Below are 24,519 nucleotides of genomic sequence, written 5' to 3'. Positions count from 1 at the left end.
GTGGGATGATCTTTCTGTAGGAAAAGACCAGGGCGATTAGGTTTAATTTGTTGCCTGACCCTGTCAACAAGAACAGTAGCATTCCCAAAACACTTTCAATGAGGGTACATCATCACCTAGTGTGTGTATTCATAGTTACTTTTTTCTTGTTGCATTTACAGACTCCTCTGAACCATGACCTCATATTAAACTTGACTCAGGATGGCATAAAACTGCTTTTTGATGCGTGCAATCAGAGGCTGAAGGTGAGAGGGGGGGTTACTCTCCAATTAACGGGCCATCGGAAGAACATGTCTGTGTCTGAACTCACTGTTCCGTCGCCCCTGCTCTCCTACTGAGCTCCTCTTGCGTCAACCTCTTTCTTCCTTCTTTCTCCATATGTCTGATCATGAATGTGTTCAGGAATTTACATTGATGTTTGTTTCCCACATTGTGACTAAACTCTATTTTTAAAACACCATAAAATAGCCTCCCTGCTATTGTGACTAAAAACCAGTCATTCAGAAGCTCTGAAGGAGTTCACTCAACATGTTGTTTGACATTGTGAACTAAAGGGGTATTTTTATCCCAGCCCTTTTCATTCCACACATGTTTTTTGTTTGTAGGATATTTTAGTTGCCATGTGAAATAACTTACATTTCCTTTTTTTGTTTTTGTTTTTTATTATTTTAGGTAATTGAAGTTTATGACTTGAGCAAAGTAAAATTGAAATACTGGTGAGTGTACCTCTTTCCCTCTCTCATTTCTTTGTAAACTGCTTAGTTAGTGGGAGTGCTGTGTGCGTGATGGTCTGTAGTCCGCGGTTCATGGCTGTGCAGAGCTGCTGTCATGCCGTGATTAATGAGCTGCTGAACCCACAGAAGGCAGTATGGACTGCATTTTAAATGTTCACAGTAGATAATTGATTATCCTGTCTTTTTCAAGTGCAATCTGCATTTCTATACCTCCTACACGGGTGACGAACTTGTATCCTAATTAGAAGTGTTATGGTATGCAATGTTCATTTAAAATTTGCCTGCTGTCTAACAATGGGCTACATGCTCATTTTTACCACAAACATATTTGGATTCAAGCTGCTGCAAGTGCTTCAAAGCATTGCCAGTTACTGTACAAGAGATGACCTGTTTGTCTTCATGCCTTTGTTCAGTGGAGTACATTTCAACTCGCAGGCGATCGCACCCACCATAGAGCAAATCGACCAGTCCTTCGGAGCAACTCATCCCGGAGGTGAGAGGGCAATGTTTTCATCACTGTAACTAAGTTAGACTCCTGAATCATTCATTGAAAATAAGGTTTTTCTGCTCTGTGCACTGAAATGTATTGTTTTCTAGTAGCTGTTTTATCAGCAGTGCTATACAGGATGCAGATTCCTGATTGTGGGGAGGGAGTGAGGGTTGTGTTCTGCACAGACAGCCCAAGAGTCAAAATTGGTTCAGCGACATCATGGTATTCACACGTAATCCGGCATGTTTGTCTGTTTTTTTTGGCCGCAGTTTACAATGCAGCTGAGCAGCTTTTTCACCTGAACTTCCGAGGACTGTCATTCTCATTTCAGCTGGACTCCTGGAATGAGGCTCCCAAGTACGAGGTGAGACTGCCGCTCTGAGCGTGCCCCCGGTGCAGGCTGAGCTCTGCTCTGCCGTACTTCATAGGCTGCTGACTGTGATTAGGGCACAGGCTCCTCCCAATCAAATCATCCATTGAAATAAATCCATACATCAATGAAATCCCCAGAATACTGTAGCTGAATGATCCAGTCTTGCAGTACTGGTCTGAATTATGTTGGCTTCCTAAGATTGTTTTTCCATCTGTAAGTGCACATGGCTTGTCCTGTGTCCATGTGTTACCAGTCCTGGTATCAGTGCCTCATTTTCTCTCCACAAACAGGGTGGAGAATGTGAAGCAGAGAATCTCTCTTTATTTCCTGTTAAACTGTTATTTTTTGTTGTGTTGTCCCTGTAAAGTCTTTTATCTCTGGATGTTCCAGCGGCCTTATCTGTCCTGTACTGCGTGTATGGGCGCGTGGGTGGGTGTGCGTGTGCTTGTGCGTGTCTCGGTGCGAAGATGCACACAATGCACACACACACCTAGCAATAGTTATTTTGCTTTGACAGCCTAACTTTGCCCATGGCTTGGCCTCCCTGCAGATTCCACATGGAGCCACAGTGAAACGCATGTACATCTACACTGGAAACAGCCTGCAGGACACCAAGTAAGACCGCATGGCTCTGTAGTGGCAGGGTCACCGCTTGGGGGCAGGCATGCACTGGCCGCACGGGGCTGTGTGTCTGAAATGGCAGCAGCTTGCCTCTCTGTCTCCGAACCCAATGTGTGCAGTATTGTGATTTCCATGAGTCCTTGGGAAATTGTTCAGACAAAATTAAATAAGTCCTATCCACAAAGGATTATGTGCAAAAATCATATAGTTTTGCAACAACAGAGAGCAGTGCAATTCAGGATTTGGTGATTTGATTCGATAATTATCCGGAAGATTTGCTTTTAAAAATATATATAAAGATGAAAAAACAGAAAGGAAGATGCATGTGTGTGTTCGGACAATGTCATGCACTGTATATGCCTTGGCTTTGTGTGTTTGAATTTATTATTGTATTTGTTTACTTATTAATTAATTTGTTGTCCTTATTTTTTAAGCTGATTGCAGCATGAATTAAAAAAAAAAACAGCATTTGAAATTAAAGCCTTGTATTGCAGTTGCTGTGATTCACACTTAGGAAAGTCCTGAAATTATGGGACTCCGACACCTGCTAGATTTGGCTCTTTAGGGACTTTTCCTGGGTGTCACAGTCACTGTGCGATTTGTCTATTTTCTGACTGGTTTCATGGAAAGATTTTGAAATGCCTGGGTTCCAGCCACGAAAACCTGATCTGCTTTTCATGCTAGCAGTGCACCCTGAGCAGAAGGTGGAGAGAGATTGCACTCCTGCTCAAAAACAAAATACAGCCTTAGATCATTATTAGAAATACCTACAATTGTGCAACATCCATTCCTGTTAATGCTTTATTTGTTTTTTAGATGGGCTTGTTTTATTGCAGTAAAGTAGATGCATATATTATATGTTTTGTTTGGGTCCAAATGTGTATATATTTATTTTTTGTTGGGGGGGGGGGTGGGGGAGGTTGGCAGATCAAATACCATGCCACACACAAGTGTCTCCTGTTTGCAGAGCGAGTGTGTATGTTTGTCTAACACTGTCTGTGTGTGTGTGTGTGTGTGTGTGTTTTGTGCTCTGTGTTTCAGGGCTCCGGTGATGCCTCTGGCCTGTTTCCTGGGAAACGTGTACGCAGAGTGTGTGGACGTGCTGAGGGACAGGGCGGGGCCACTGGGTTTGAGACTCCGCCTCCTCACTGCAGGTATGGCTCCCCACCCTGATGTTCTGAGCCCTCCCAACTCTCCCTGTGGTGTAGTTCAGCTGCTGAGAAGCGCAGTACAGCATGGTACATCCGTGTAGAGGAGGAAAGGGGTGGGAGGGTAACAGGAAGTGCAGAATAAGAATCCCCTGACTAGGTACTTCCCCATGTCATGTTCAAACGCACGCTGCTTTGATCCCCTGCTCTCAGTTCTTAATGGCGTTGCTGCAGGGGCCTCCCACAACACGTCTGCAGTTGTTTGCTTGAGGAGGGGGCAACAGTAATGTGTACTCTGCAGTCAGTGCTTCTGAGTGCCTTCCTCTGTCTGTGCGCCGGCAGGCTGTGGCGCCGGGGTGATGGCGGATGCCAAGGTGAGGGCACTGGAGAGGAACATCTACTTCGGTGACTCGTGCCAGGACGTGCTGAGCACGCTGGGCTCGCCGCACAAGGTCTTCTACAAGTCTGAGGACAAGGTACACACCCCTCCCTCGCCACCCTCCCGCTCAGGGGCCTCTCTGCTGGAGCCTGGCTGCAATTGCCCTTGCCACGGTCCCTTCCTCCTCAAGTGACCAGTCTATTGGTGCACATCAGTGGCTGAGCTGATCTCTCGATGCTTTATAGACAGATATGGCAAGAGACACTGTAGACACTCATATGGAGACACGCACACACAAACACACACAACTGCTTTTTTTGTTCCCTTTTGCTTACAGCTGTCTGTTTGTCTTTTGTGTTGCAGATGAAGATTCACTCCCCATCTCCACATAAGCAGGTTCCCTCCAAATGCAATGACTACTTCTTCAACTACTCCACTCTGGGAGTGGTAATTAACTGTTATTCCTATAAATACATAAATAAATCATGATTATATAAAAAAGTTTGCAATTTATTTTTATTTTTCTACAATGGTAAACATGCAGATGCTGGTAGAAATTAGCTACTGGTCACCTTAAGGTTGTTTCCAGAGTAATTTAGCTGCAATTTGTGCTAAAATGGCAATTAGTTGTGAAACTAGGGATATATTTTGCTCCAGTCTAGGGTTAGGCTTAGTCCCCACAAAGACACCTGTTCAAATTGTGTTTCTACGATGGGGTGAAGATTTGTGTGGGCCTAGCTGCAGAATGTGGTATTGGCTGTTTCTAGGGCTGGGTTGGGTAATCTGTTGTTGTAATAGAGTAGTGTATTTGTGATGAGTTAAGAAGCTGAACTCTAGGTAAGTTGGTTGGGGTAAGGTTTTTTGCCAGGGTTATAGATGTGAATTTTTGTGAGTTTAAAGTATTAACTCCTATCCCCCACCCCTTCCCAATTTCACAGGATATTTTGTTTGATGCCACTACTCATCTGGTGAAAAAGTTTGTTCTTCACACGAACTACCCCGGTCATTACAACTTCAACATGTGAGTGTTTTTTGAAAGGCAGCTTCTGAAACGTTTAGCATCAAAGATGTCCACACCATGTCACGCTGAGGTGTGTAATCATTCCTTTGCTTCCTTCCTCCCCCACCCTTTTCTCCTCTCTCTAGTTACCATCGATGTGATTTCAAGATTCCACTTGTTATCAAAAAAGGTAAGTGCTTCATATACCCCCAATCACATAACAAATATTCTTCTCCCATGCATTTGTGCATCATCTGTTTAGGTCTGCCTTCCCAGGACAGGATACAGTACAGCGTCTCCTCAGACACCGTGATCCCCACACATTGCAGGCAGTGCATTTAAGCGTATGCTCATTCGCTTCACACCTTGGTGCTGAGCGAAGTCGCATGTGATGTTGTAAAAGTGCGGCTCGAAGGACATGCTTTACAGAAACCAACAAAATCAAATCAAATTGACAATGTATCTATATACCAATTCACAAGGTGGACAGATTCTTCAGACGCAGCTAAGGGGGCCTAATTGGAGATGTAACCGAGAGCGCTGGATGAGAGTGTTTCTCCCATGGTCTTTATTTTGTATGTTTTTCTGTTGCAGAACGTGTCGACTCTCAAACTGAAGACTGCACTTTAACAACGTACAGCAAGGTGAGAGGTCCTGTAAGGGGAACAGGGACCTGGTTTTTATATTGACTTCGGGTTTAAAAGGTGCAAGACACCATTTGCTTTCAGGACATGGAAATGGAGGCCATTACCTGCATGGCACACCAGACTTTAATGATTATGTATTTATCATTTTTAATCTTGGAAGCTTTTGATATTAATTAATTCCTGCCCTTTTCAGGTGCATTTGGTGCCAGACTATCAAAAACTTTATGCTCTTAATAATAAATATTATTATTATTATTATTATTAATTGTAATTTCTTCTCTTTTCTAGTGGGACTTGATTCAGGAGCTTCTCGGTCACCCGATGGAAAAGCCAGTCGTTCTTCACAGGTAAGAGAGCGAGATGTGAGGGCAGTTAAAGTGGGTACCTGCAAACAAAGCAGAGGAGGCTGGCTGCTGCATGTTCGAGTTTCTCTTCTGTACTCTGTGTTGCCCCACTCTAGTATTGTCACATGTGGTTTGGGAGAATTTCTCTGTGAATGATCATTATAAACTGGGCAGCGCAACTCGCAGATGCTGTACTGTTTGTAGGAATGGCGGCTGCTTCATCTGTGTTTGTGGTCAATCCAGGCAATTTACTGAAGAATGTAGATGTCGCTATCAATCTGAACCATTCCCAACTGGCATATCTGGGTACCTGAACAGTGACACACTGTGAAACACACCTGCACTGTGCTGCTCTTCCTCTGCAGGTCCTCGTCTGCAAACAATACCAATCCCTTCGGCTCCACGTTTTGCTTCGGACTGCAGAGGATGATTTTTGAGGTAAGGAGTGGCATGGCAACACATTTATAACCACATTTACAAAAACACTTACTTCACAGTCCGTGTTAAAACCCATCAACAGCCACAACCAGAAGCCTGACGGCACAGTCGCTCAGCCCATTGACATTGGCGGTCATGTTGGGGGTTGTAGACTGACGGGACAGTCCTCTGATTGAGTCTGCACTAATAAAGATAATAATGATGCCCTGTGATAGGCTGGCATCCCTTCCTGGGTGTGCCCTGTCTGGTGCCCTGTGTCAAGTCAACTCCGACTTGCCATGACCTTGTACTGGATCAAGTAGTTGTTGAAGACAGATGGATATTATTAATACTCCTCACCATTTTCATCCTAAACCTAGTAATATAAATCCTACTAAATTACAATCATCAATAACCAAAACAGTTATGTCATTTTCCTTCTTGTTTTCCAGGTCATGCAGAACAACTACATCGCTTCAGTGACCCTCTATGGCCCCCCCCGGCCCAGCAGCCACCCCCGAGCCGCCGAGCCCCCGGCCCACTGAGCAGCAGCGTTCCAGCCGTCCACACAAAACACTACAGATCTACAGCAGTGTGCCTTGATTTGCTGCCACTATCATACAAGAACGCATGGAATGAGGTTTTTATTTTTTTTCCCTTTGCCCCCCATCCGCCCCACATTTGTTTTGTTTCCAGTTTTGTTGCCCCCTCTCCATGGCTGCCATGCGCGTGTCCAGAGTCGGGAGGTCACCTCTGCCAGGCACTGTCCTGACTGACCAGGGAGATGAAGCCATTTGTTAGTGCCGCCGTTGTCATTCCTTCCTTTTATCTCGCACGTGCGTACACCTGCACCAACTGACCCGAGCAGACACGCATCCTGTCACGAGCGCACACACACGCTGACACGCCAACACAGATGCACACACGCAAGACTGTTACAAGGACACGCAAACACAGACCTGCACCTTGTCACAAGAGCACGTATGAATAAACACACACACACACATGTGCACCGCTGCAAGCACACAGGCATGCTGACCTAAACACAGACATCACATGCATACACACACACACACACACACACACGCTTAAACAGTCATTTGGAAGCAGGAGAAAGAGAACTGGGTAAGATACAAGCACAAACTCACTGAGCCTTGGAGTTCCCTCCTGTGTGTCTGTTAGTGCGGGAGGTGTGTGTGTGTGGTTGTGCATTTGTGAGGCACAGTGCTTCACACACAGTCACTGCACGGTTCTCCAGGGCACAAGTGCACAACCTGTCAATTCAAACGAAGTGTCTGCAGGCAAATTTACTTGCTTTAAACTGTAGAATGTTTGTTTTTGTTTTTACTATTAAAATTTAAATCAAATGAAAGGAATTTGTTTTAACATTTGCACTAAATACACCTTACTTACTTGATAACTGTCCTGTATCCACTGAGGAGTGTGTATTGTTTTGTGAGGAGGGGGGTGTGACTGGTCCTTTGACTGGTGTGTCTGTGTTGGGCGCTCTTTCTCTCGGCTGCCTCGGAGGAACAGAACTCAACGGGCAGTGCCCCACATCCATACAGTTTTACTTTTACTTTTAACTTTGATTTTTAAATGCCAAAATTTTAGCCAAAGAAGCTTCATCTCATTCCCTCCTTGGCTCTGTCCAGACTGCACACCCCAAAATGAATGGACATTGTATTTTGTTTTTCCACTTACAAGAGAATGTAGATTTTTCCTGCCCTCCCCGTCCACCCCTATTTGCGTCCTTCAGCATCTTAGCCACGCTGTTTCTTGTTTTCTTCTATCTTTTAGAAACAACCCAAAAATGATAATTTTATGTTAAACTTTAAATGAAAAAAAAGAAAGTTATCCGCATTATTATTATTACTAACATTATTATTGTTATAGCTTCATGCTTTTAAATGAATGAAAAATATAAAACGTCCCCCTTCCATTTTGTTTGTTTTTAATCCACAAAATGTAGCAACTTTTTTGTGCAACGCGCAGCAATGTTGTGATTTTTGACGTGTGTACAGATTTGTAAATAGAGCCCCTTTTTATTTTATTTTTTGTATTGTAATTTTAACGGACTGTACATTGTAAGCCTGTATCGTTTCACTGCCGTACACAGAAATGAAATGCATCTGGAATTGTCTCGGGCCAGTGACGTTGGGCCCAGTGTGTTGAGATGTGGGGATGTGTTCATCGTATGAATGGCCACGTGGTCTTCCCTCCTTCTGAGATGTATTGTGAACTGAAGCCTCCACAGTTGAACTGTAATACAAGCTTACCAGACTATTCTTAGCTGTTACATTTTGTCGTTAGGTTCTAATTGAAACCTGTGCTCTTTTTCCTTATGTCAGTGCTTGCTGCGAAAACTTTGTGCCTCTTAATTTTCTTGCATAGCCTGTCTGAATTTTTTTTTCTTCTTGGTAATGAATTAAAATGCATTTATGAGCATGTTTTCTGAAATGTTAACACGTCAGGCTGTAAGTAATAGATACTTTTTTTGTGCTCAAGAAAAACAAACAAAAAGAAATGCAATGATATGGAATAGCAGCTGAGGTGGTGTCATCCCGTGCTGTGAACCTGCCTGCCCAGCCACACGTGGAGGATTCGAGTCTCCTGTATTTATAAAAGTCAAAAGAAACGATCGCTTTGTGGGAAACCTTTTGGAAGCGAGTTTTAGAAGCAGCCGAAACTGCTTGCAGACGCCGTTTCCTGATGTTCTCTCAAATGGGACTTGTCCTCGGATTGTAATTGGAGCTGGGCAACGGGGAGGGAGTTGGATGTAACCCAGTTGAGGGTTGATATTAATGCTATGTATTCTCAATATTACCTGTATTTTTTACAAAAAAAAAAAAAAGAATAAATAATTGTGGATTCAGTACATCTACCTGTTTCTGGAACTGGGTCATCCTTATGAACAATTGTGAACTTATGTTACACAATGTGGTGTTTCTATTTTAGATGTTTTTACTTGATACGGCAGAGTGGGGGTACTGATTTTTCATGTGGCAAATCAAAACGGCATTACCAGAATTCATCTGCTCCTGAAAGACAACTGGAAACGCCACCATTAGCATCTCGGACAAAGCAATAAAATGGCCAGTGTATTTCTGTGATGACGCCCTCACCAGGGCTTTCCTGAGCCTCTACAGTGCTTTTTACAAAAGGCTTGTATTCTGTCCATAATCCTGTTGCAGTCTGTAAACGGGGTGGGGGGGGTTGGATGTAATAAATATGTAAAGAAAAAGCAAGAATATTAAATGTATGAATGATTATTTTCTTTAAAAAAAAAAAAACCCGCAATGCACAAACAACTTAACCAGTTTTGTGAACTCTTGTGTTTATTCTTTTGTGGTCTATAATATATATATATATATATATATATATATATATATCTGCATTCACTTGGGTTGTGCTAAATTGTTTTGTCTTTCTACAGTACGTGTTCTATAAGAAAAACCAGTTTCAATAATAAAAAAGTGACAACATATCTGTGTGTATATAGAACAAAACCCTCAGGCCCAGATAATTGATCAGTGACAGTGTAAATCGCAGCCCTCTGAGCCAGACCATATTCATTTGGAAGTGGTTGGGCAGGAAGGCATCTATAACGGAAAACTCTCACAAGACAGTACAGAGTGACAGTGAGAGCCCAACTTCTGCTTCTCAGACAGACTTTCACAGCTTTCTTCCATGCAAAACCTGTTCCATATTTTCTTTTCTTCTAATTTCACATACAATCCAGTGAATTTGCCCTTTTCTTGATTTTCACCTGAAGAAACCAGAAGTGTAGGGAAAAAAAGCTATTTTAAAGCAAACAATCTATCCTTTAATTTCTCATTATAATTATGAGTACTTTAAATCAGCCAGTGTGCGTGTTTCCCTTGGCCTTCCTCCTGCCCCATGTGAAGGGCAGCACCGGGGCCACCTTCGTGTGGCAGCGGAGCTCGGGGTCGTGCAGTAGCTTCCACATGAGCCAGATCTGCGGCACGGTGAGGCTGTGCACCACCATCAGCTCCCTGTAGAAGCAGGGGTCGAACACCTGCAGGTGGGGGGCGGCCGACGGGCGCACGATGCCGAAGGTCCGGAAGCCCTCGTGAGGCGAGGGCTGCACCCCCACGCGCAGCAGGCACATGCCCATGAACACATCGTCGATGGGGAACAGCTCCACCTCTTTGCACGCCCGGTGGAGCTTCCTGGCAGTGAAGCCGGACATCACGAAGCCACCCCCGCCGGCGTAGGCGGGGTAGATGCCCTGTCCGTACACAATCTCGGGGATGTAGTACTTGCTGGCTCGGGAGCGGATGGGCTGGGCGTGGAAGATGATGTCCCCGATGAAGACGTCCCCGTCGGCCTCTCTGTCCTGCAGCAGCTCAAGGATGTTGTCCACATTGACATACACGTCCCCATCGCCCTTGAAGATGAACTTCACGTTGGGGCAGAAGGTGTCCACCCACTTGAGGAAGTGTGTTTCCTTGAGGGTGAGGTTGAAGAAGGTGTCCACAAAGCCCCAGAGCAGGATGTCTCCAAAGGCGCGGCTCTCGTATGACAGCAGCCTGTCCCACAGTGGGAGGGCCGACTGGTTCTTGGGGATGCCCAGCAGGAACACGGTCCTAACCTGCAGCCCACCCAGCAGGCCCTCTCTGCCCCAAGTGTGTCGCACCACCTGCCGCTTGTCGAACTCATCCGCCAGGGACTTGACAGCGATCAGGAGGAAGGGGTCCCCAGAACACTTCTTGGGCTGGTTGAGAAGCAGCTCAAAGTCCCGGCAGTCCTTGTTCCTCAGGTACAGTTGGAAGTCAAAGGGCGGGCGAGTGAGTACCACAGCACCTGTGGGATGAGTTGGCCTCTCCCGCTCCATCACCTTCTCCCTCTCCTCTTCCTCCTCTGCTTGCTGACACTTCAGTCTGTCCTTGAACACAGAGTTGGTCAGCTCCATTCCCCGGCTCTCGCCCTGAGTTCCCAACAGAGCCCTGAAGCTGGCTGCAGACCTCCCTGGGCTCCACACGCCCAATGTCACTGGGAAGCCGTACTGGGTGTACAGCAGGACGCACAGCAGCAGCAGGATCACAACTGTGCAGATCACATCTCCCTTGAGCCGGACTCTCATTGTTAACTGCTGTGAGATAACGTGAAGCGTCAGGAAGTCCTGGCGTGCGCTGCTATTCTCATGCGTCGCCGGACTGTCGCTGCCGTCGCTGCGTGGGGTTATTCAGCCCCTGCCCTTCCGCACCTTTTATCAGAGAAAGACCACAGAAGGCATGCAGGATCGCGGCCGCCCCAGCGCTCCTCTGTGTCAACTCTGCTGTGGTGTGGCGCTTCCACTGCGCTGCCAAGGACATGGACTTCACGGAGAGGCAGACTGTCAACTCTCCATTAGAAGACTTCTTGAGCCTTCACCCCGAGGACTCTGGTACGGGCTGGCGGGTGAGCTCCTGGAGCTTTGTATGGAAATAAAGAGATAATCAGTTGATCAGCTGATAATAATGTATCAATAATGTATTCATGGTCTTAATTTAAGTAAACTGGACAATTTGATTCTTAAAAAAATATACAGAATTATGAAAACGAGTTATTGCATTGCCATTTGAATACTTTTGGAGAGAACATTTTCTTTTGTTTTTTAATAGCAAAGCACTGTTTTTCGTTAACAACAGGCGAACTCTGTTAGACGGGCTCTGCTCTCCATCACTTTGTGGCACTAGATTTGATTAGGTATTGTAGACCAACATGGATGTTGAAGATGCCAGAATTAAAGCGCGGCACACAGGCGAGGGACGAGCAGCAACTCGGATCATTCATCTGTGCAAGACTGCAACAAATGGGAAAGACGGGGGGAGGGGGGACTAGCTTGAACGAGAACAGGCTTGGGGAATATGATCTTAATTTAAAACACAAAACAAGCATAGTGTAGAGACCAGCTTACCTTAATTTACCAAGACTTAAAAAAACCCGAAACGACACAACAAACGTGACGCGCACAGTGTCAGAAAATGAAAGTGGAGCCCAATCAGTCCCAGCTGAGGTCCTGCCAGCATCCTCCTCACGGGTTACAACGCAGCTACAACGCAGCTACAACGGCACTGCCTGCCCGCCTGCTATACCGGGATCATGGCAAACCTTCACCAGCCTTACCAAGGGGCACGTCATAAAGTATCCACAACTCACCGCACAGAAAGGGCGGCTGGCCCACGCATCTGTAGGATCCTGCCGCGTCCTGCCAAACATGCACATCTGGTTTCAATCGCAAGTTGCAGATTCACACGAATTGTACACGTCGGGATCCAGAGTTTTAGATTTCAGGGAAGAAGTCAAAGTAAACAGATACAATGTCGCCAGTACTGAATCGGCAACTATGGTGTATTGTTATGCTGAAGTTACCTACTTTGTTTCCACGCAGGAGCAGTAACTCCCTGCCACCGAGCTGCTGCGGTCTTTGACGTGTTTAGACCATGTGACGCCCCAGATGCCAGCGAAGCAGCCGAGGAGAGTCCGCGCCCCCCGCCCCCCGCAGCCAGCGTCCCGTCTGAGCGACAGCTCACCATTTACATCAGAGCACAGACCGAGGGCTTTCACATTACACAGTACAAGCACCTTCATGCATGCAGTTAATCTGATGTAGGAACAGACTCCAACATGTTATGCTGTATTGCAAGCCAGTGGTTATCAGTTCCAGTTCTAATGGGATTCAGACCTGCGGCGTTCTTGCGGTTCTAGCTGGCAGTGGTTTACAAAATGCAAAATGCTTTGTGTGCATTTAAGAAATAAAAGGTGACCAGACATCCAGTATACTGTATTTTTAATTCAATTAATAAATAATATTTATACAGGCACAAAAACATTTCTATTTTACAAGCTATAAAAAATGTACATTTTTATGTAGTTACAGCAACGCCAACCTATTTTACATGTATATTTTTTTCCACTTTTATACATTTCTTTGGCTACAACACAACAAGGACATTGACTGCACATATTCACACTCCAGACACACGTCTCTATAGAGGATGACTGTCATCAGGACTCTGAAGAGACGACTGTAAAGCCCTGGATCACAGTCCCTTGCCAGTATTTCGCGTTAAGACCTGTGTGATTGAAGTGCTTGTAATAATGCTCAAGGTTGTTTTGTTTTTTTTGTTCCCGTTCCTTGTGCACTTTTATTTATGGTCCATGGAGTCTATGGCTACTGGGACCAGTCTGACCAGTGTGGGTGATCGTGTCCCCAGTGTCCCCAGTCTCAGGAGGAGGGGGTCCCGGCCCGCATGATCTTGAAGAGAGCACCCACGTTGTTGTTCTTGATGGCGTCTCGGCAGGCGCTGATCACCTGGTTCTTTGGCTTCCCGACTGTGAGGAGAGGAGAGGAGAGGGAGGGTCAGGCTCTGATTCACACGCTCCCATTAGACAGCAGAAGACTAGAGCCTAACTGGAAACCCTGCACTGCAGTATTAAGAAAGTAATAATAAAAACAACAGTAATAATTTAAGCCACCAATTAGTGAGTTATATATCTGTCTGTGCCGGTGTCGCTGCACATACACATGCAGGGTAAGTCCAGGCCGCAGGGCTGAGTGTCTGCTTACCTCGCAGGCGGCCTGCCCTCTGGATCGCCTGATTCACAGACTTCAGGCAGTTCAGAAGCGCGTTGTGGTTGTTGGAGCGGATCTTGTACTCGTTGATCAAGTCTCGGTTCAAGTCATACAGATCGATATACCTCTTCTTCATGGTCCTCCTGACGCGGAGAGCAAAACGACAACAAATGAGCGCTCCTTATTGGCTGGAGCACTGAGTCTCGGCATGAGAGATGGAGAGCAAAGAGCAAAGGCCTGTTTTTCTGTTTCTTCATCTGTTATGTCTGTGTTTTTATTAATCTGGTACGAAAGAGGAAAACGCAGAGATCTAAACAGGAAGATCTATGCAGGAGATCAAATATGCAGGCAGACGCCCCTGCCAAGAGCCACTTAAAATGAGAAACCTCACAGCTGGTGGCAGCCTTTTCTTTTCACACAAACTTGATCGTTGGGAGATCCTCACAAGACACGTCATGTTAGTTCTGTGAATACTGTCCTCCCCCTTCCCTTTCCTTCGAAGAAAATAGGCGCCACACACACACACACGTGTCACGAAGCACTCACATTTCACCCATCAGACGAGCATCCTCCGCCTGGACCAGCATGTTGCGGATGAGGTTGGAGTGGTCAGCCATCACTGCGGTCAGCTTCTGATGGACCGAATGGTAGTCGTCGACCTAAACACCATGGAAGTTCAAGCCAGGGGTCAGACCAGGGTGCTTAATTAAAGGCAGATGTGTATAATTTATGCAGAAAAAACTCTGGGTTTAATAAGTTTAAGGGAAAAAAATGATATATTTATATATTGATATACTGAGGAGGTCTGAAGATATGCGTCTCGATACCCACCTGACCCAGAGTCACCCGCACCTCCTCAAAATATTCCGGGAAGTCGGCCTCCACCTGCAGGTCGTCTATGGCCAGGAAAGAGGCCAGAGACTGGACAAGGTCACCTGCTAGGTCGATGTCATCAGTATTCAGTGTGATCTGTGAAAAAAATAAAATAAAACAGGAATTAAGCGTATGTCACATTGCCTTGTCACAGCACAGAGGTGTTAACCATATCCTAATTAGTCTGAATGAAATAATAATTAAAAATTTAAAACAGACACAAAATGGTGTTATTGTAAGTACTCGGCGGTACAGGTGTGTGGTGCACTATACTACAGAAAACACCCCGTCTTCAGGACACGGGCGAAACCCTGCAGTCTTGGAGCTGCGCTCCCTGCATCGACGCTACCTGTCCGTTCGGCAGCATGGCAATGTAGAGCAGCCCACCACCCCGCAGCGAGGTGAAGCACACGTCGGGGCTCTCAATGCCTGTTGGGAGCAGGAAGTTCTGGTTCAACCACATTATCACCTTGAAGAACAAAGAGAGAAAAAGACAAATAAAAGTTTTTGAACGCTGCGTCGTCAGGCCACGCGAATAAGTTGGGCATCTTTAAAAGAGCCCCGACGGCCGCGTGGCACAGTGTGGCCTCACCCTCTGTGGTCGGTCATTGATGGCAAAGGTGACCCTGCCTGCTGGTCTGGGGCCTGGGTCTTCTTTGCACAGGTCATACATGGAGAAGCGTGGCAGCTGCCTGGTTATCTCAAACACGTGAAACTGAGTGCTGAGGGCCAAGCAGGAGAGAGGAAAAAAACACAATTAAATAAACAATCAGCAACAACAAAAAAAAAGGGTTTGTTAACGCACATGAAACACCAAACACTTAACTACTGTAGGGAGTCCAGTATGTATAATGTGTGTAATGAGCAAGTACTTAGCAGGACTGGTGGGGAGGGCCGGCCGACTACTAAAAACGGTGGTTCCACATTTTCAAGATCTCACAACGGCTGTCCTGTTTTTCAGGGTCACCAGGCATTCATCTTCCACAGTGTGACTTCGGTGCGCAGGGGGCAGAACGGAAGACTACCTGTTCTTGCTGCCCACGAAGGCCTTGATGTGCAAGTCCACAGGGATGTCTTTGGGCAGAGTGATGGGGATGCGGACGCAGCCCGACAGGTTCTGTGGGCTGGGGTGGACCACGTGGCTTTCACCCTCAAATATCCCCTCAGCAAAGATCAGCACAGCTCGGATAATGGTCTCTGGGAATTGAACAGATAGAGGGGTTTTTGACATCCCGGTGAGTAATCTGGACACAGGCTGGTGTATTCAGCACAAGGAGGGTCTACAATGGATCTGGAAATCCTTAACGTTCCCGCAGACCGCAGCACAATGGTGCACACAGAGAAAGGGCCAGGCCTCCCCGCTATACTCGCGACTTGGAAAGGCTATAATTGTCTGTGATTTACGATACCATTGGGAGTTGAAATCTTGAGTTCAATGTGAGGACGCTGGCTGTCGCTGCCGGCCTTCACAGAGAGAGCTGTTTGGAGCTGCGTGTTGGCTGGAATCACCCCCATCTGTGTGTCCACATCGCTGGCTGGGCCTCCCGCTGCAGCCTGGGAAGCAGGAACAGACCAGATCAGTCAGCTGCGTCACGTCACCGCGCTGCTAGAACTATCCAAGATGGCTGAAGCTGGATTTGTTGGCTGATTTAATTTGATTTCCCGAATTACACAAGACTCAAACGTCAGCAGCTCAATATATTGTGGGGGTTGGAACAAAACAAAAACACAAGTCTAAAAGATGACACCTTTGAGTTTTCCTCGTAGTTCCGCAGCTCCAGCAGCAGGTTCTGTTTGCGCTGGCTCAGCTCTCGAATGAGGTCCTGGTCCACACTCGCATCCATCAGGTTCCCCTTCATCTCTTTACTGGCAGGCAAATACCCCCGCACTGAAACCATCAAAGGTTGTACATTTTTAAAAATGCTATAAAGAAGATTTCAAGATATAAAATATAAAAGAACACAGGCAAGATCACTTTAAATCACAGCCAACAAGAAATGTTTTTCTGCTGCTAAGATCTATCAGTCCTGTTCTTTCACAGCTGAATGGGCTCCATTAAGACACACTGGGGGTCCCAATCCTACCTTCTCCCTCCACAGAGGTGCAGATCAACTGGGCCTGCCCATCCATCCTGTAGTCCCCCTCCACCACACCCGCCACAGAGGAGGAGAAGGTGTCTTTGAAGATTACTTCGCCAGTGCGGTCGCTGCGGGCGTCGATCTGATTGGGGGGTACAGGTGCAGTCATTACACAGGCGCCTCATATTGGGACGTGAGGTGGACTGCAGGACTATGGGCCCGTGTTTTAAACTGACTGTCTGGGCTGCCTGCAGAAATGCTGGTTGAGATTTTAGGATCCATCAGCTACTAGAAACCAAACAAGCAAAGTGTTCTTGTGTGCGTCGCTAGTTTCCTTATTGTTACTGTTGTCTCCTGGGTAATGGTGTCCCCATTCAGTGCAGGACACTGGAAAGAAATGTGGCCTAGAACTGTGTGTCAAATTAGCCTCTACTGTGACAAATTAGCTCAGGCCTCTAGTTCTGCTGAGGGGGGGAAACAATGCCCACCTTTCCATTGGACCAGCCCGTGATGAGCTCGACGACGCCATCTGCGTTCAGGTCGAATGCGTGGATGCTCATGGCGTGGTTTTTAGACTGTAGGAAGACAAAGAAACCATCGGACTTTGGCCTCTGCAACTGGATCAGGCCCTGAGCGTGGCTGCGGTGCACGGGTTGCGCCAGTTACCTTGATCCTCCAGTAGCGGGCAGTCCTGTCATACACTCCCACCGTGCCGTTCGCCAGAGCGTATCCAAACCTGCTGCCGTGCATGCGGCACAGCGACGTTACGGTCTGACAAACAAAACATGGAGGCAGGTGAAGGAACGGCTCCCTTAAACAGCGCCAATTTCACATCGTCCCCGGCATCATTTCTCAATTTCTTCACAATGCATATCACATCAAGGCCTCACTTTCAATGCTCAATGGTTCAGTTCAAGAGGAATTTAAGAGTAGGAGGCTAACCTCGTTCTCTGTGATCTCCACCAGTAGTTCATCTTCTTTGAACACTCGAATGTCAAAGTCTTCTGAACCAACGAGGAGCTGCAGTGAAAAACCATTGTCAAAAATCAGCTTACCGAAGGATTTCTTAATTAACTCTGTACAGTGTTTCCCTGGTTACAAACCTCATTTTTTCCATCCCCGGTGAAGTCGCAGAGCACCAGCGACCGCACGTTATCTCCCGTCACCTAAAAAAACGTGCGTGATTAATTAGGGTCTAAGAAACGCATTTCACCTATTATGAACTATTCTGCTTTCAGCAGGATTTTGCAAACTGCATTCTTCCTTCACAGGAAACCTTTATAGTGTCTTTGATTTGCCGAAAGCCACACCTGTGGTATTTCAAATACAAGTCGACTTCTGTCTATTCAAACTTATAACTGTATTTTACTGCACTTTGAGATCCACTCTGCAGATAAGACCCCTTGTGAATTTGATATCATTGTGTTTTATTGTACACATAAACAATGGCGTGAACAGCAGCAAAGGTCTATGTCTACACCGTTAAAGGAGGGCAAAACTAAATCGCTGGCTTCTTCCACAGGCATGAGCACCACATGAGAGATGTGAATGAGAGTGCTACCAACTACACTCACATTGCTTTTATGAACCCTTCCCCTAAGCCTGTACTACCTTCAGGGCTGAATTTACAGAACTATGGCTGGAAGCGGTTTAGCAGGACAGAATGGCAACTGTCCACGCGCAGAGATGGGCATATCGAACAGATGCCACACTGCAGGTTGCCAACTCCTCAGGGTCTTTCAAGAACAGGTTTGGTTTTCAAGAACCAATAAGCAGAATCAAAGCCCAACAACAGCCAATCAACAGCATCCTCCAATTTGTGATCTTCCTCGTGCTTTATATCAGGGTTCACGCACCGTCCAGAAGAGATCATTGCCCCGGTGATCAAAACCTTGCAGGGCGCAGTTTCCCCCAATGACGGCGAGCGGGGAGGGCATGTCGCCCAGCTCCCCCAGCACGATGGCGTTGGCTCCATCTGTCACCTGTGGAAGGATGGAAAAACATCCGTGTTCAAATGTTCATTTACAGCACAGCTACTAAATTTTACGTTACATTCGGACAGAACATACTTTTCCCAGTGCAAAAAAGCAAATTAAATCGACTGTTGCTTAACAAAAACTGAAAGCTTTCAGAACTTCAGGAGACCCAGTCAGCCCCACCCCCTTCTCCTCAGGTATATAAGGCCTGTGCTTTGATCGCACGCGCAGGCTCGGTCATCCCACTGGTGAGGCAGCTGGCGGGACGCACCTCCCTGTAGAAAATGTCCGTGTTGTTGTGCACGTCATAGGCGAGCAGGTTGGTCTGGGAGCCCACCAGCAGGGAGTCACAGGCGCTGTCGGGGGCGAGCGTGCCAGCGGTCAGGCAGCTCACCGCTTGGTTGATGTTGAGCAGGGAGATGTCTGAATCCTGCGTGCTGTGGCTCAGCCGACTGGAGGAGAGACGCTGGCCCCTGCTGTGGGGGTTGTGGATGAAGACCTGGAGCAGAAACGGAAGGACACGAAACTGACAATGACCGATGTGCACTGTGCCGTGCCGCCAACCCCCTTGATGCCTCGCCTTGGTCATCAACTGGTTTTCCTAACAGACTTGGAGCAGCGGACACTGCAGCCACATCCATTTTCCTCCTGAGACACACTGGTTGGTGTAATGGTTTCACATAACTCCCACCAAAGTGCCAATAGTGTGGTATACATACATTTTGTTATACATACTTACTGCCTGGGATCTAAAAAGAGTTACAATAACATGTTGTACTTTTTTGTGTGTTCTATCCGATTGCATGTTTCCTACACAGGGGTGGTTGTGACTGCATCTTTGTGTGTGATTGCCTAGGCGTTTACCTTTCCTGCCTGCGTGGCAGCTGTGAGACACGGGTGCACTCCATCAAACTTGCCCACCGTCACCATGCAGGGGTTGATCTTGTGGTTTAACTTCAGAGTGAAGACCGGGACAAGCATGGTCAGACACCTTTAGGGGGAACAAGAATTGGTGCATATGTTTGTTTCTGCATATGAAATGCTACATATGACAGAAATGGCAATTCTAGGATTTTATGTTTCTTGTAGAAGCTCAAATTCACACAATTATATGTTATCGTTTACCAGTGTGTGACTGCCCTCTAACGGTCACCAACTAGCACTTTAACGTGGATCAATAAAAGGTGGGACTAGCTAAAACTTGAGGCATTCAACGCGTCTAACACTCTCCCATGGACACAATAACACATATACACTTTCATTCACTTAACACAATTTAAACAACGACGTCCTCCGGGGGGTGGGGGGCAATGCAGTGAAATGCACGATTCTGATCACATTATATTAGGAAATAATCTGTGATACAATGCAATGACAACCGTGCAACAGAAATGGTGCAATGGAGCTGGGCTGTCATTTGGTTCATAGTTGTCAAGCTGTGCATGTACATGAGTTTCATTAAATTACATCATTTCTGCTTTAGATAAGAGTTGCTGCAGGCTGGGAGTCCCGGTGATCTTTCTCTCGATCTCCTGCGCAGAGTTTAATGTTGTAAAGAGTTTAATTTTATAAAGCGCTCAGGGCCGCGCGCTGAGCTGATCCCTGCGCCTGCGTTACCTAGCAACGCACGGCGCACACTCGCGGCTCGTGCACTAATCCCTGCCGCTTTTCTTTTCTTTTTCTCTCTTTTTTCCGCCACGACTGCATCGAAAAGCCAGCCTACCAGCCGATGCGATATATCCACCGAGGTGTAAACGCATGCTTGTTAGGTTTTTTTTGTTTTAACTACACCTGGTATTTTCCAAAACACACAGCAGAAGACGTCACAGTACGTGCAAAAGTTGTTTTCGCGGCGCACTTGCTGGTTCTGATCGTGCCAGTTAAAAACGTCCCTCTCCGGGGAGCAGCGCCTGTTCTGACACTGCCGGTTAAGATCCGTTCCCGGTGCACAAGCGGCCCTTACCGAGCTCCTCGTTTGCAGGTGAGACGGCGGCTTCCTCGGCGGAGACACGAACATCCGGGGAAGCGAGCGGCTGCGTGCGGGCTCGGCTGGGAGCGCGCTGACGTCACCCGGCTGCGCACGGTGGCGGTGCCAGGACGCCCACCCCTCCCAGTCCCATCCCAGCGCCATCCCAGCTGCACTCCAGTACAGCGATTTACCCCAGACAGAGAGTAACAGTGAGGCACCGGGGCTGTTTCACTTAGGGTTTACAAAATAGCTCAGGAGCCGGAGACCCGCCTGTAGAATCTCATTCAATGAACAGTCCGGCGGATTCGTTCGTCCCGACGAGTCGTTGAGTGCTATGAAACTGAACACCGTATGCGCCATGTTGGTTCCAAATTCCCTGTTGCTTAGTGCATAAAAAAGAAATATGTATGAGCCAAAATGGCGTCAGTTACATAACCTAGACCGAGTATAGACGTTTATGCCATATTATATACTGTACATAATGTGTGTGTGTATGTATTACAGTCCGTATTCATTGGGTACATCTAACAAAATACAAATATATAATAAATCGCTACGAGGTTTGTTTTGTAATGTTTTATACACATAAAACATTTTGCACAAATTATTATTAATACTTGCAAGTCATCTTGAGGTAAATCAACAAAATGACCTATAATAATAATTATTAATAATAATTGAGATACACCTATGCGTAAGACATTTATGTAACGATATTATTATTATTATTATTATTATTATTATTATTATTATTATTATTATTATTATTTCTTAGCAGACAATATATTAAATTTAATTAGATTAATCGTGTTGGCTAAACAATGTTAATGCTTCAAACTGCTGTTATCTCCGGGATTTTAAATATATATTTGTCACAACGGTATTGAATTGAATATATAGACAAATATAGACTTTTCCTGGCGTTTGTGGTGTGCAGTGAACGACTCATTCAAGTCTATGTAACCCGTCCGGATTCGGGCTGCACGGGTTCAGTCAGTGAACCAGTGAACGAACTGAACGAATCAAAAGAACCGAACTGCATCACTAGTGTCTGTAACATACTGTAGTGAACTGTATGCATCGGTCTACTGTACTACTGCAGCTCTGGTTAATGTCACTGCTGAGCACATACAGTACTTCAATGTACACACTTTCATGCACAATGACATACAACTACTGCTGCAACTAACCCGCTTACAAAATAATACATATTCAATAACATTGTGCAACAAGTACTGTTACATCAATATATATATATATATATATATATATATATATAGAGAGAGAGAGAGAGAGAGAGAGAGAGAGAGAGATACTTAGAATAATGTGTATTATTATTATGATTATTGACAATAATAATAATAATAATAATAATAATAATAATAATAATAATAATAATAATAATATGATTACAGTGCCAAGCAGCAGTGTTGATGATACCAGTTATAGACGATAATGCTGAGATGGTGTGAAAGAGAGATGGCATACGTCAGCTAGTTTTTAACTTGATGACTACAAGTGGATTTCGGTAAGAACAAAATTATAGTAATTTCATTTTTAAATAATGTAATCACTATGGATTTATGGACGTCAAACTGCGTTTATGTTCCTAGACGTTATTGCGATAATTACTAGGATGACTGAAAGAAGAAGGCGATGACAAAACACCTTGGGAACACAAACAAGCACGTCTCCCATGAGAGCCGCCGGACAGCACGCCGCTCCCAGGCCGGGCGCAGAGTGCGTGTGACGGGGCAGTGCGCAGCGGCCTGTGTGCGTCTCCCGGGCCGTGTGCAGCGCCGGCGCACTGCTCTCACTCCAGCAGCATAGCAGCAGACCCCATCCCCGAAACACAAGGCTGCATTTCATTTCCACATATATAGTACATGTGGCTCTAAGATATACATAGGCTAGATATGTGTAGACAGATACGAATACGAGGATTGATCTGATATCTTTTTACTTTTGTATTTGCTTTTATATTAGTGTTTATTTTCCGTTTGTATATTTCAGACAAGTTATTCGACATGATTAGCTATAAGTATCTGACACGCGTAGCCTACAAAATCCCACAGTGCAAATTGGAATAGATTCAACTTTTTTTTTTTAACTTGGTCCATACAAACACTTGCACTTGCCTCGGGTTTTTCCTAATGACATAACATCAATTAACAGGTTCCAATTATTCTGGGTCTCTTGATCTGTGTACACTTACAATCAATGCCACGGTCTAGGTGTGGAAATGATGCTTACATAATTTTGCAACAATGCACAGTCTCCCTTAGTCATTGTTTGTCACTGTTTCAGGACATTTTGCACACTGGGCGCCTGGGGTGTTGTGCAAAGCCGTGTGCACAGCCGGCCCTCATTGAGCGTGTGTGCGTTTTCGCTTTGCACCCGGTTTCGCCCTGTGAGAGTCGCTATAAATACACAGCAGCGCGGCTGCAGAGTACACACTTCACCCGCACACGACTGCATCAAAATAAAATAAAAGAAGGGAAGAAAAAATGGATCCAAAATCCTGCGCATGCTCAAAGAGTAAGTATTGATTTTGAACGCACTCTGTTATTCCCTATTTATTTAATTCGACGGAAATCTGATTGGTGTGATAAATGAGTATAAGGCATAGATGTACAAAATGCATGTGTCTCGGTTCGGATTGCATTGAGCTCGGTATGTCGCTAACTGGTGAGTGTTGGTTTTGTTCCCCCAGCCGGGTCTTGTGACTGCGGGGAGAGCTGCAAGTGCGTGGACTGCAAATGCCAGGGCTGCTGCAAGAAGAAGAGTGAGTGCTCGCATTCATGAAGCGGATTTTATTTGTATGCATTGAAACTCGTTAGTCTTCAGCATAGAGTAAAACGGGCACCTCGATGATTATCAGCAGCCAGGCGGATTAGCGAAAATACCCGCTGGTGTGTTTCGCGTTGTCCGTTCAATTTAACTTGAACTTGTCATGCCAATAGTGTTTCTATTGCCAAAGCTTTACAGAAATTATCCAATAAATCATCTGGTAAATGGCTATGATAGATGATGCATAATCTTCCATCCCACAACCCAACCCAACCCGAACCGCTCTGCCCCACAGGCTGCTGCTCCTGCTGCTCGGCCGGCTGCAGTAAGTGCGCGTCCGGCTGCGTGTGCAAGGGGCAGACCTGCGACACCAGCTGCTGCAAGTGAGGACCAGCGCCCACCCTGACGGACCCCCGCCTCCACACGGATCTCTGCAACTGAGCTTTTTTGTAAAATACACTGAAGTGCATGTTATTTTTCTTGCCTCTAATTAAATAAACGCTTTAATGTAGCGGATACTTGGTCTGTTTTGTGTATACATTATACGTGCCCCCCTCTCCAGCATTCTCATCAACATGATTGCTTTTAATTGAAATGCGTGCATGTGTGACCTCTGCAAGGTTACTATTCATGTGTTGACTGGTTGTATTTTCGTTAATATAAATAATGCGTGGCTGTTTACAAAGGTTTTCCCCGCTGCGCAGCCTGACTTGATCACCCCCCAGCAGAGTAAAAAACTACTACTACCCTACTATAAAATTACGCCATCACTGTTGCAGTGGTATGATGACGAATATAAATTTTCTCTAGCAACTGGTATTTAACAAAGTACCTCTCACAATAGTACCAAACGTTAATTATGTACGCAGACTTGACAGAAAGCCGAGTCCAGGGACTGAGACAAGTGTCAAAATCAGATTAAAGACCTGACAGCAGGGCGTGAAATTCCAGCCCTGCATCCCACATCATGGGTTAAACACACGACTCGCACATACTCCAGCGACATTTTGGCTCCGTCTGTGCGAGCCAACATGGCGGCAGTTCCTCTGCAAAACTGCAGCCTGTTGTTCTCTTCGTGTTAATAAAGTTTTACGGTAA

At 45.9% G+C, this 24,519-nt stretch overlaps 4 protein-coding genes across 7 annotated transcripts in view; 2 read left to right on the top strand and 2 right to left on the bottom strand.

Annotated features, from left to right (window-relative positions):
- The window catches only part of phaf1 (phagosome assembly factor 1), a 12,192-nt gene extending 3,159 nt beyond the window's left edge, over positions 1 to 9,033 (top strand). For 3 of the 4 annotated variants that reach the window (XM_066713516.1, XM_066713520.1, XM_066713519.1), the window contains exons 3-16: positions 162 to 245; positions 673 to 716; positions 1,148 to 1,227; positions 1,494 to 1,588; positions 2,115 to 2,212; positions 3,260 to 3,372; positions 3,709 to 3,842; positions 4,109 to 4,192; positions 4,684 to 4,766; positions 4,892 to 4,935; positions 5,340 to 5,389; positions 5,681 to 5,739; positions 6,102 to 6,174; positions 6,606 to 9,033. In XM_066713516.1, coding sequence (XP_066569613.1) covers positions 162 to 245; positions 673 to 716; positions 1,148 to 1,227; positions 1,494 to 1,588; positions 2,115 to 2,212; positions 3,260 to 3,372; positions 3,709 to 3,842; positions 4,109 to 4,192; positions 4,684 to 4,766; positions 4,892 to 4,935; positions 5,340 to 5,389; positions 5,681 to 5,739; positions 6,102 to 6,174; positions 6,606 to 6,698 — 1,134 coding nt within the window. In that variant the 3' untranslated portion in view covers positions 6,699 to 9,033. The remainder of the gene's footprint in view (positions 1 to 161; positions 246 to 672; positions 717 to 1,147; positions 1,228 to 1,493; positions 1,589 to 2,114; positions 2,213 to 3,259; positions 3,373 to 3,708; positions 3,843 to 4,108; positions 4,193 to 4,683; positions 4,767 to 4,891; positions 4,936 to 5,339; positions 5,390 to 5,680; positions 5,740 to 6,101; positions 6,175 to 6,605) is intronic. The other variant, XM_066713518.1, reaches the window with a different exon arrangement.
- Positions 9,034 to 9,511: 478 nt separating this feature from the next.
- On the bottom strand, positions 9,512 to 12,879 carry b3gnt9 (UDP-GlcNAc:betaGal beta-1,3-N-acetylglucosaminyltransferase 9). The gene is made up of 2 exons (XM_066713521.1): positions 12,319 to 12,879; positions 9,512 to 11,591 (listed from the first exon to the last, which is right to left on the bottom strand). Exon 2 carries the CDS (start codon positions 11,258 to 11,260, stop codon positions 10,013 to 10,015), a length of 1,248 nt encoding a protein of 415 aa, XP_066569618.1. The 5' UTR covers positions 11,261 to 11,591; positions 12,319 to 12,879; the 3' UTR covers positions 9,512 to 10,012.
- Positions 12,880 to 12,932: 53 nt separating this feature from the next.
- Positions 12,933 to 20,719, bottom strand: bbs2 (Bardet-Biedl syndrome 2). Its single transcript, XM_066713515.1, has 18 exons — positions 20,626 to 20,719; positions 19,527 to 19,653; positions 18,934 to 19,161; positions 18,543 to 18,668; positions 17,790 to 17,852; positions 17,629 to 17,706; positions 17,353 to 17,457; positions 17,175 to 17,261; positions 16,693 to 16,828; positions 16,357 to 16,496; positions 16,018 to 16,162; positions 15,634 to 15,805; positions 15,201 to 15,330; positions 14,958 to 15,077; positions 14,567 to 14,704; positions 14,282 to 14,394; positions 13,730 to 13,878; positions 12,933 to 13,494 (listed from the first exon to the last, which is right to left on the bottom strand). Exons 2-18 carry the CDS (start codon positions 19,641 to 19,643, stop codon positions 13,388 to 13,390), a joined length of 2,154 nt encoding a protein of 717 aa, XP_066569612.1. The 5' UTR covers positions 19,644 to 19,653; positions 20,626 to 20,719; the 3' UTR covers positions 12,933 to 13,387.
- A 2,302-nt stretch (positions 20,720 to 23,021) lies between these two features.
- Positions 23,022 to 23,937, top strand: mt2 (metallothionein 2). The gene is made up of 3 exons (XM_066713514.1): positions 23,022 to 23,169; positions 23,345 to 23,416; positions 23,717 to 23,937. The coding sequence occupies exons 1-3, from the start codon at positions 23,139 to 23,141 to the stop codon at positions 23,806 to 23,808; spliced, it is 195 nt and encodes a 64-aa protein (XP_066569611.1). The 5' UTR covers positions 23,022 to 23,138; the 3' UTR covers positions 23,809 to 23,937.
- The last annotated feature ends 582 nt before the right edge of the window (positions 23,938 to 24,519 follow it).

Source organism: Amia ocellicauda, chromosome 9, assembly GCF_036373705.1.
Source record: "Amia ocellicauda isolate fAmiCal2 chromosome 9, fAmiCal2.hap1, whole genome shotgun sequence".
Classification (NCBI taxonomy): Eukaryota; Metazoa; Chordata; class Actinopteri; order Amiiformes; family Amiidae; genus Amia; species Amia ocellicauda.
This window is presented reverse-complemented; position numbering and strand designations above follow the sequence as displayed.

Excerpts from the sequence above, each read along its gene's own strand:
- b3gnt9 (XM_066713521.1), bottom strand. The coding sequence starts at position 11,260 with ATGAGAGTCCGGCTCAAGGGAGATGTGATCTGCACAGTTGTGATCCTG.
- mt2 (XM_066713514.1), top strand. The coding sequence starts at position 23,139 with ATGGATCCAAAATCCTGCGCATGCTCAAAGA. Across the intron at positions 23,170-23,344 it reads ATCCTGCGCATGCTCAAAGA|CCGGGTCTTGTGACTGCGGG; the intron begins GTAAGTATTGAT and ends TTGTTCCCCCAG. Across the intron at positions 23,417-23,716 it reads GGGCTGCTGCAAGAAGAAGA|GCTGCTGCTCCTGCTGCTCG; the intron begins GTGAGTGCTCGC and ends TCTGCCCCACAG.
- bbs2 (XM_066713515.1), bottom strand. The coding sequence starts at position 19,643 with ATGCTTGTCCCGGTCTTCACTCTGAAGTTAAACCACAAGATCAACCCC. Across the intron at positions 16,829-17,174 it reads CGGGCTGGTCCAATGGAAAG|ATCGACGCCCGCAGCGACCG; the intron begins GTGGGCATTGTT and ends CCCCCCAATCAG. Across the intron at positions 16,163-16,356 it reads ACTACGAGGAAAACTCAAAG|GCTGCAGCGGGAGGCCCAGC; the intron begins GTGTCATCTTTT and ends CCTGCTTCCCAG.